Source organism: Pantherophis guttatus, chromosome 6 (genome assembly GCF_059756535.1).
Source record: "Pantherophis guttatus breed Tessera chromosome 6, ASM5975653v1, whole genome shotgun sequence".
NCBI lineage: Eukaryota > Metazoa > Chordata > Lepidosauria > Squamata > Colubridae > Pantherophis > Pantherophis guttatus.
Window position 1 is genome coordinate 56,937,106 of NC_142068.1, and position 10,936 is coordinate 56,948,041.

A 10,936-nucleotide genomic window follows, 5' to 3' on the forward strand; every position below is an offset into this window, starting at 1 on the left:
TACATAAATTCATTATTTTAATGATTTCTAAATTGCAAGCTTATACAAATATTTCGTGTTTATGAAATTGTTAACTTTTCTATTGCTGCCCTCTAATGGACAAAGGGTGAATATCCTCTGGAAAAATCTTTCAATCTGTTTTCCTCGTCATTTTTATAATCAATGAAGTTAACAGTCTAACCACACATGTTTGCTCAGAAGAGAGTCCGGTTGAGTTCAATCATCTTTTCCTTAGTTTATTTTTGTTACTGAATGAAGCTTGACATTACTAGCCCATAATCATTGAGCTACCTTAGTTTCTAATATTCCTCAGTGAAATTCCTTTAGCATTTCCTCTCCCCACCCCATCAAGTAATAAGACTGAAATAAAAACCAGTAAAATAGTATATACTTGGCAGAATATTATAATGTAACGCAGCTCCAGGATTAATGATGATATTTGTTGAATGCTAGAATAATTTTATATCTTAGTTACTGTAGCTGCCAAATGAGTGAGGTAATAATGAGGCTTTCAAGTTCTACTACAGGTACTAGTAGAACTACTCAACTTACAACTATCAATTGAGCCCAAAATTTCTGTTGTTAAATGAGACATTTGTTAAGTGAGTTTTGCCCCATTTTATAACTTTTCTTGCCACAATTGTTAAGTGAATCAGGCTTCCCCATTGACTGCTTGTCAGAAGGTCGCAAAACCTGACCTTGGGACACAGCAATGGTCATAAATATGAATCAATTGCCAAGTATCTGAATTTTGAACACATGATCGCAGGGATGCTGTAATGGTCGTAAGTGTGAAAAATGGCCAGAAGTCACTTTTTTCAGTGTTGTTTTAACTTTGAACAGTCACTAAACAAACTGTTGTAAATCAAGGACTACCTGTATTCATGAGTATTATATATGATTTCTATCTTCACATCAGGGGTGGGTTCTAAATATTTTTACTACTGGTTCTGTGGGCATGGCTTATTTTGTGGGAGTGGCTTGGTGGGGGTAATGTGACTGGGTGGGCGTGGCCAGCTTTTTTTTTTTTTTACTTTTAAAAGCATTTTTTCAGCCGAAGAGGTTGTAGAAAAAATGCTTTTAAAAGTTTTTTTTAAAAAAAGCCTCTGATGAGGTGGGCGGGGTAAGCGAGCAGCGACCGGGCCGGGGACCGGTTTGGGGGCATGGCCAGCCAATGTTATTACCGGTTCTCGGAACTACTACAAATTTTTACTACCAGTTCTTGCGAACCGGTGCGAACCGGGAGCAACCCACCACTACTTCACATTACCTATTTAAATGATAACCTTTCTTTTGCAAAACGATTTCTATTTCTACTTAAAAGTTGAAACTGCACTTCAGCCAACTAAACATCATCCCTCTAAGCTCACTGTGTTAATCCATCCTGAAGGATGAAGCATCTTGTTGATCAATGGAGCTTATTCCTAGCTAACAATTATTCATGGAGTTTAATCTTCTGATCTTAATAAATTGGATTCTGTCATAGGGCAGTGCTTACTTTGAAAATTATTAGGAAAAATTTTGGACCTCGCATAAGCGTTGTATCTCTAAAACACCTAATATTTTTGCCAGCCAGCCAGGCAAAAAAAAAAAAAAGGTGAATAAAGGGATATGACTCTTTAAAGCAGCAACATATTTTGTTCAGGATTGCACAGAAGCATGTATAATGAGTGGTTTTAAGGAATATTGGAAGGCATTTTATTTAGATGAGGTTTGAACACTTCAACCAAAACATGCCCAGTCATGCTAGACAATGTGGCTCTTTAAAAATTGGGGGAGGGGCGTGTTATGTTTATTTTATTATTAAATTTACATGCTGCACATCCCGCTATCCAGATCCTTAATGAACTCTGGAATTTTGTGCTCTGCGGATCCAAGCCTCAAAGCTCTTGAAGATGCTGTCTCTTTGCCGCCATCTAGTGGGCTTCAAGAGGTTTGCAGGCTGGATCTGCTAAATCTAAATCTAGTAGTGTCCAGAACTTCATGTGTGATTATTGGTAAAGATATATGACAGAAAATAATTGGCATTCACCTGCCAAAGCATTCACAAGTAAATCTATTTATCATTCATTCATTTGTTGATTTTTAAGCTACTATTTCTCTTCATATATACCATCGTCCTTGAATTTTCCCCATCAGAATAATCCTGTGAAGTAACTTGGGCTGATTGATTAACCCTAAGTAATCTTTCCAGTTGAGGTGGGACTTGAATCTACTCCCAATCTATTTAACTTTCACCACCAGTTTATTCTGGCTCTCAATAACTCTGGAGTAAGAGATAAAATGTTGGAAAACTTTAGGAACTCTTAATAATTCATCAGACATAATTCTATAAACCATGGTTAAATTCAATAAATTAATCTTGCTTTTGAGGCTTGAAACTAGTATAAGGAACTCAGTATGTGTTTAAATCTGTAACACATTTTACCAACAGTTTGCAGATCAAATCATATTGAGTAATGCAGGGAAAAGTCTCTGCTGGAATTTCTTGAAGGTCATTGACAATATGAGATTAGGCATACGCAGATAGGATTATGATAACTAAATAAAATAAATAAGCCAGTCAGTTAGAGTTAAAATAGAGAAGTGATATGACTAATTTTATAAAACATTGATAAGATGATTAAATATATTCAGTAAATATAAGTCCAACTTTTTAAAACACGTATGTGAAAGTAAGAATTAATTGTTGCATTTTAGCTCCAGCAAATAAGGATAATGAAATGAAAAACCTGGGAAAATTTTTGAGAAAAGTTACACAAATTTGTGCAATTTTCCTCAAAATTCTTTTGTGCTTTATCACACTTAGCTGATTACGGAAGTCTAAAGAAAAATCATTCTGCTGGGACACATGAATAGATAACTGGGAATGAAATAAGAGTGCAGAAAAAGTGATTGGGCTATTCAGAGGCTTGAAAATGTAAAGGTTTCATGAATTATTTGCCTAAAAGAAATCTGTATATTTCAAAGTTTGGTTTTGGCTTAAGACATTAATGGATGCACATGAAAAAAGACAAGTGAAAAATTGGGGATGGGGGTGATGAAATTGAAGAAAGAGAAAATGCTAGAAGAACTATTTCAGACGCTGGTACAGAAATGAATAATGAATAAATAAATGTTAGTGTCCAAGAACAAAATGCTGAAAAAGAAATCATAAAGCTTTAAAAACAAATATAGATGATGTAATAGCAGAAATATGGTTATGGTTGCCAATGAAGTACAGTGTGATTTATTTAGCACCTGTGTAAAGATTTCATCTGCGTCTGACAAGTGAAAGAACACATTATGACTCCCTTATACAAAATGAAAGGTAACAAGACTAGATGCAAAAAAAATCAGAGGATAAATTTGTTCAGTTTACCCAGAGGGGTGCTTGTTAGAATTCTGATTAAATTGATGCCAGAAGTAGCACGAAATTATCAAACAAAATTTGATAAGTACAAGTGCATAGTATGTACTTTTTTCCTGAAGGTCACTTAGAAATGTAAGAATGTGAGAAATTAAGTCCAGCATGATAAAATGGAAAGGCTTGAATAATGGAACTTTTTGCAAATATAGAAAGTTGCCAATTGTGATAAAAGCAGTATATGATGGAAGTATTAGATGAAAATTAGCAGAATGCTTTGTGAATGGTTCAACACTTAGGCAAGGATATTGCCTTGGTTCTTTAATATATTCATAGATACATTGTACAAAGAATATTTATTGTAACACTATATATAGTGTATGTTACAGCATGAATTAATATTCAAGGCTAGACAAGATAATAGTGTCAGCCAGCAGTGTCTACTGGGGGTTGGGGGTGGAATGGGAGTCAAACTGAAGAAAGTATCACCACAATATTGTGATACAAGCACACACCTTTTCTACATGTGTCTCAACATTGTATACCTGCTCCAAAAGGACAGGGACTCTGACATGACATTTTAACACTGCTTTCAATATTATAATCAAAAGGTTTTTTAAATGTTATTGCAATTTTTAAAAGAGCAGTACTGGGGGGGAAACTATAAGAAATAAAGTACACTAGAATAAACAATAATATCAAATTAATTAATTATGAATTGTAATACCATCACAGATCCCCTAACAATAACCTTAATTGGACTTGGAGAATGCAGCTTAGTATAACTATTGTCTGCATAATATCTAATCAGAACCCACCAGGAGTTACTCAACAGGACTCACCAGGAGTGGCCTCATTACAAAGATGACCCACAAAGCGATTTGCTTACACACATATAACCTACGAAAAAGTAAGAAAATAGATATTGTACCTTTACAGGGAGGATACATGAGATGTGGGTGTGGCTTACTGATAATGGCTAACAAGCCAGAAATAGATCTATATAAGTCTCTCACTGAGCAGCATAGGGCAGCACAGGGCCTGCTGGCTGCCAGAAAGAAAAAAGCCCAGAATCGAATGGATGTGACTCCACTGAGCTAGGGCTGTAGAAAAATCTTGGCTACATAGGAAAAACCTGGCTAAAAGAAAGAAATATATATATATTTATATATACACACATACATATATATATGTGTGTGTGTGTGTGTGTGTGTGTGTGTGTATGTATGTGTGTATGTGTGTATATATATATCTTATTATATGGCGCTGGACTGCCACATATTTGTGTTTATTTTTTTATTAAAGTACGAATGGTAAATTATTTTTTATAAGTACTATTCCCATATAGGGGATAGTGATAAGGATATAGATGAAAATGTTTGGGTTTCTCTACATGCAATAGGGTTCAACAAATATTTTCTGATAATTGTCTTGCCATCTTTTCAGCTACTGAACAAAGATGTGAAACAGAGGCTGGGATGTCAGGACGGTGCAACTGAAGTAAAGAGCCACCCATTTTTCAAGAGCATGGATTTCAAACGTCTCCAAGCAGGAATGCTGGAGCCCCCTTTCGTCCCTGATGTAAGTGAGGCTTAAAAAAGAATTACAGAGCTGAAGTAGAATTTGAGAATACATATGACCTACTGCTTGAATCTCTATTTTTAACGGTTGAAGTCTATCATTCTTGAGAAGCTGTTGAATCTGTACTTACAATGGTTGAAGTCTAACTTCCTTGAGTTAGGGTCATATCTTGACTTTGGATATCTAATAATTTTGATTCCATCACCAACTAAAGTTTCATAACAGTGTTTTGGATGAAGCCCCTGTAGCAGCCTTACACATCTTGTTCTCTTCAGATGTTTCCTGCCCTCATCTATGGCATGCTTTCAAAAGTTATGTCAGTTGTTAAGTTACTACTTGTTAGCCATTAATAGTGAGGTCCCTAATGTTCAGACACCTCAGTTGATACTAGTCAAGCTCCATACCCCCTCTATTTTAAAGCAAAAATTAAATATTATTTTAATTTAAAACAAGATTACTGTGGATGCTAGCATAGTGCAAAGCATCAGCTTCAGGATTATCTGTATTTTCAAAAAAAAGCCCATAGATTTCATAGATATCCCAAAACTATTTTTATTTTTATGGATGTTGCAGCCCAGTGCTTCTTCTTTTTGGAGTGTATCCAACAGCCCATTAAAAAAAAGGGTGGGAGGAATCTCTATGGTATGATAGAGATAATATCAAAGAACAGCCTGATATGTTTGCCTTCTAATAAATGGGTTTTGGATGGATTAGTTCAGCAGAAACAAATGTTGAAATATCTCGGTTGTTTTGGTCTTAACCACAACAAAATCTAGATGAATGTGAGAATGGTTATGCAGGGTGATTAGGCCAAGGCTGGGGTGTATCATACTGGCCTTTACTCTCACCTCTGCGTGTCTTAAGTGCTAGCCTCCCAGTCTCCATTCCCTCTTACCAGTGTTTTCCCTCTCTGCCTGTCTTCAGCTGCTGCTGCCACAAAAGTCCCAGCACGGCATCATTCATTCACCTGCCATATGATCTCCCGAGCACTGTACCTCCCTTTTCTTTGTTCCATGCTTTCTTCAGATGCCAATGTGTATGCCATTCTCAAGGAAATCTTGGCTTGCTCTTATTCCTCCAAATCATTTCTGCTTTTTCTCTAGAGTCTAGAGCTACCATATGAGTGTTGCAAAAACACAAGGGACCAAAAGATGGCAGCAAAGAATTAGATACAGATTTCAAATCTTTTTGCTGCCCTCTTCTGGTTGTGTTTTGCAGATCTGATAGCCCTATTCTTCTAACACCGTGGTTCTCAACCTGTGGGTCACGATCCCTTTGGGGGTCGAACGATCCTTTCACAGGGGTCGCTTAAGACCATCGGAAAACACATATTTTCAATGGTTTTAGGAATAAGTTTATGGTTGGGGGTCACCACAACATGAGGAACTGTATTAAAGGGTCGTGGCATTAGGAAGGTTGAGAACCACTGTTCTAATAGTTCCAAAAGAAAACAGGATTTTTTTAAAAAAAAAAATAGTGGTGGAGGACCCTGGTTATAGAAAAACAAAATTCTCAGGGTTATAGCTCTCTTTTCCAAAGGAAAAAAAAAATACTTTTTTTTTTTGTTTTGAAGAAAATGCAACCTTCAAGAAGAAAGGTATAGATTTATGAATGCTGTGAGAGGAGAAGCAGACAAACTCAGAAGGATCAAGTTAATGTTAAGAAAACTAGCATGGCTAGCTTGTAGAATCTGGGTAAGCTTAAAAGGATTGGATAGACTTGGAAAGATGGTGTGTATGAAGGGGGGAAGGGCACAGAAGGGACTAGATGAAAGTCAGTGCAAGGGCAGGAAGGCAGTGAGTGAGTGGATACAAGTGCTGAGGAAGGTGGGAGGAAGAGCAGCAAGGGGTTGCAAGGGAGAGCAAGGGGGACATAGACTGCATTGGACAACCCACTCAATTGACCCATGGGCATGGACTTTTTGCACTTCTGTTTGCCCAAAGCAAGTAATGTTCTGAATGATCTCAAATAGTACCAACCACATGATGGTGCTATCTTACTCTTACTCTTTCTTTTTGTGCTGGGGCAGCCAAGAGCAGTGTACTGCAAAGATGTGTTGGACATTGAGCAGTTTTCCACTGTCAAGGGAGTGAACCTGGACCAAACAGATGATGATTTCTATTCCAAGTTTTCTACAGGCTCTGTATCTATCCCATGGCAAAATGAGGTAATTATATATTTACTCATGCTTCCCTAAACACTTTTCTATCAGCCTTTCAGAATTTCATAAATGTCAAGCATATTCTTGAAATATTCTAAATACGTTATTTTTTCAATTTGGATGTATTCTGCAGCATTTTAAAATAAAAAAATATATGTTGCTATAATGTTTAACTATGCACTTTGAAAGGATATATCACCAGTTGTATTTTATTAAAGAGACAGAAAGTGATTCTTTCAAAATAATGCAATTCTAAAATTTCAAACATCGTCTTTTTGCAGACAGGACTACAATTACCTGATGATAAAAAAAGCTAACGATAACTTTCTGTAATGAAAGACGTTATTGCTTTCATTTGCAACAGTTAGTTAATTGGGATTAAGACCAACTAATGTTTAGTTTAGTTTTGCTGTGTCCAATATGTTGCGTAAATCAGTTGCAGACTCACAATTTTTGCTACTCTTAATAAAAAAATATTTTAATATTGACATGTAAGATTTATATCAGATTGAGCAAGCTGAAGAAAATAGTGATTGGATTGGAATGATAAGACAGTAGAGAAGAGTGTCCAAAATTTAGAGAAAGTTGCAGGACATTCTAAGTTGCTTTTTAAAAAGGATTCATTGGTTATACTGTATGTTATTGTAATCATTTATGTTAGATTTATATCTTGTGTGGTTCAGGAGCTCAAATTCACATTATGTCCTGCTTCTGATTTCAGTACTGACTCACACAGTTCATGTAGTAATTCAGTATACTCAAGGTCAAAAGATAATAATAGCAAAGTACAAAAACACTTGTCCAAATGATTGGCTTTTCAATAGGAGCACACAGAAAAATAATCCAATTTCAGTCCAAGATTCCAAGTGCCTGGTCAAGATTGTCAACCAGTCCAGAAGTGAGAGGTTAATGGTTTCTTACACAATATGATTCATTGGAACATTGCACAGAACCATAAATCCAATGGTTATTTCCAACAAAAAGTCAGGGCTGCCTCTTAAATTAGGCTGTAGCTAACTGTTACTAATCAAGTGATTTACACCTTTACTTGGCAAGGAGTCTCATAGAATATTGCTCTGCTCTCCCTTCTACTTACCTGGTGCAGAAGCTCAGTAGCTTTATATCATCCTCACCTGGCTGCTCCAATGTCCATGTGATGCCTGTTTTTGATCGGCCTCATGTGACTCTGGGCTTGGTGTCTAATCAGGCTGTTCATGTGGAGCAGCTTTTTTGGATTCAGATTCAGAATCTGAGGCCTGAGCCTAGATCATGGCACATAATGCTCCTTTCTCATATTTCCCCCCACAAGAAGTAAGGTAGGTTGAGAGAGTGACTAACCCAAAGTCACCTGATGTGATGGAATGTCGTAAGAGTTGGATTCCATGATGCATTCCAGAGATGTAAGAGGCAATTCAGTTCAGATGTCACATGTGAAAAAAAGAGGGCAAAACCCGTCCATTTCTAATTGTTTATGGAATATTTTATAAATGCAGAGTGCTCAGTCTGGCAAAATCCTATCTACAGGCTGCCTCTGTACTTACCGTAACTTGAAAACTGATTATCTTACAATGAGCAACCAATCTTCCTCCTATCTAGGTGTATTCTGTTGCATCTTTATAAATGATGAATTCTATCTAATAAGGCTAGAGTTTTCCCTGGTTTTCATTGTGGGTTCCAATAAATAATTTTTCTCTTTCATCATACTAGATGATGGAAACAGAATGTTTTAAAGAACTAAACTTATTTGGACCAAATGGTACTATCTCACCAGACCTTAACAAAAACTATCCTCCAGAACCACCGAAGAAAGGATTGCTGCATCGAATATTTAAACGTCAGGTAAGAGTTTCTAAAAGCATTGTATACAAATAAGAGTTTCTATATGCATTATATTCATAATGCATATATTTTATTAAATAAATATTCAATAATCTTTATCTATATTCCAAAATGTCTAAATATTGTCATAACATATGGCATTTACCATTATAGTCTAGTGATGGATGAAAACAAGCTTTTGCCAGGCTTGTGTCCTCCAATCATGTTGGCTTGCAGCTACTCATTATGGCAAGTTTGTGGTGAAAGAGAATTCAGAAACTAAAACACCACCTTTTCTTCTGGCCTTAGGTCCTGATATATAATTACTGTTGACCAAAAAATGAAACTGAGCATGGTCTAAGAAATCCCACTTGGACTGAATAACATAGTTGGAATACATGGCAATGTGTTTGTAAAACATTTGGAAGGAGAAGGCATTATCTATTCATAATTGACTAGCAAGGTAGACATGGCTAGTCATAAAACATACAGGTACTAGAAGAAACTTGTCTAGTGCCACAGTGCTAGGACAAATAGCCAGGTTTGCAAATGGCCACCATTTGCAGATTCTATGAATGCCAAACAGGTTTACTATATAGGACAGTGATGGCTAACCTTTTTGTCGTCGCATGCTGAAAGTACGCACACTCATAAGGCAATGCACGCATGAACCCCTCCCACATGCACCCCCCCTTGCCCGTTTTTGGCATCCAGGTTGGTGCAAAAGACCTTCCAGGCTCAAACCGGGGTGCAGGGGGGCCATGCAGCCTCCCTGGACCCCATTTTGGGCCTGGAAGGCCACCTGCACCAACCTGGAAGCCAAAATAGGGCGCAGGGGTGCCACGTGAGGCCCCAAAATGCAATGCAAGCGTCCCTGTGCATGCACCCCACCCCACATGCATGCGCAGCAGAGACCCGAAGACCAGCTGGCCGACGGGAAGTACACGCATATACGCAGTGGAGCTGAGCTGGGGTGACAGCTGGCATGCCCGCAGAGAGGGGTCTGCGTGCCACAGGTTCACCATCACCAATATAGGAGATTTAGAGGCATTGTTGTATATAAAGAAGATGCTTCAGGCTGATGCTTCACATCTACCAGATAATAAATTTGCAGTAGCTCAAGAGGTTCTGGCCCAAACAGAAGTTTCCTCAGAACCCAGTGGCTTAAGGAGAGTTGAGAGTGAGAAACTCTTGTAAATGGGCATGCAGTTAAAAGTGTGTGATATCCCCTTTTTTATTCTATACTTTATATCAATCAAATGGACAGATGTAATCCAGAGCATCACAGGCAAATAGTTATATTTTCTGGAAATTGCAGGCAAATACATCTAGAATGATTTGGTAAAACTAACTTTTTCACATCTTTCTTCCTTTTTAAAAAATTTCTCCAGCATCAGAACAATTCCAAAAGCGCTCCAAACTCAAAGGCCAATTTAAATCATCACATAAATTCCAATCACGTCAGTTCAAACTCTACTGGGAGCAGTTAGCTTTTTCTGGCTTATGGATATTGCATCCTTCCACTGATAGAGTATCAAGTATCAAGGATGAGAAGAGCACCCACCATCGAGCTAGAAGATCAACAATTTCTAACCATGGAAGGTTTTTTTTCCTCCTGTCTGTTCCTTCTAGGGAAGCTTTCCATTTTATGAAGATATTTACTCTCAGGTCTGTTTTTGGGGGTGGAACTTGAGGTCTTATGACTCAACATTGTACGATACCGCAATAGAAATTGGAAGCTGACAACTTGCACGTATTTAAAATTGCATCCTAACTAGAACTGAACTTTGTCCTTATTATTTTTAAACAAACAGTTTTGTAAATTTCTCTATTGTCTCAGTTTACATTTTGTACATTTGTATTTAAATGAAAGTCAAACTTGGGGTTGTATATTTTCTGAGCAGCAGCTTGTACAGCCATGTGTTTTAAGACTTTTTAGTGTTTTTTTTTTAAAGAAAAAGTGATCAATACTTCCAGTCTCAAAATGAGAGGGATTGTTTTTTGTTTTGTAAATATAGAAAATTGTATAT

General features: G+C 37.1%; 1 protein-coding gene across 1 annotated transcript in view; it reads left to right on the forward strand.

The window, feature by feature from the left end:
• GRK5 (G protein-coupled receptor kinase 5) overlaps nt 1-10,683 on the forward strand; it is a 148,607-nt gene extending 137,924 nt beyond the window's left edge. Inside the window, exons 13-16 of the mRNA XM_034440262.3 lie at nt 4,793-4,927; nt 6,957-7,094; nt 8,796-8,927; nt 10,298-10,683. Coding sequence (XP_034296153.1) covers nt 4,793-4,927; nt 6,957-7,094; nt 8,796-8,927; nt 10,298-10,396 — 504 coding nt within the window. The 3' untranslated portion in view covers nt 10,397-10,683. The remainder of the gene's footprint in view (nt 1-4,792; nt 4,928-6,956; nt 7,095-8,795; nt 8,928-10,297) is intronic.
• The last annotated feature ends 253 nt before the right edge of the window (nt 10,684-10,936 follow it).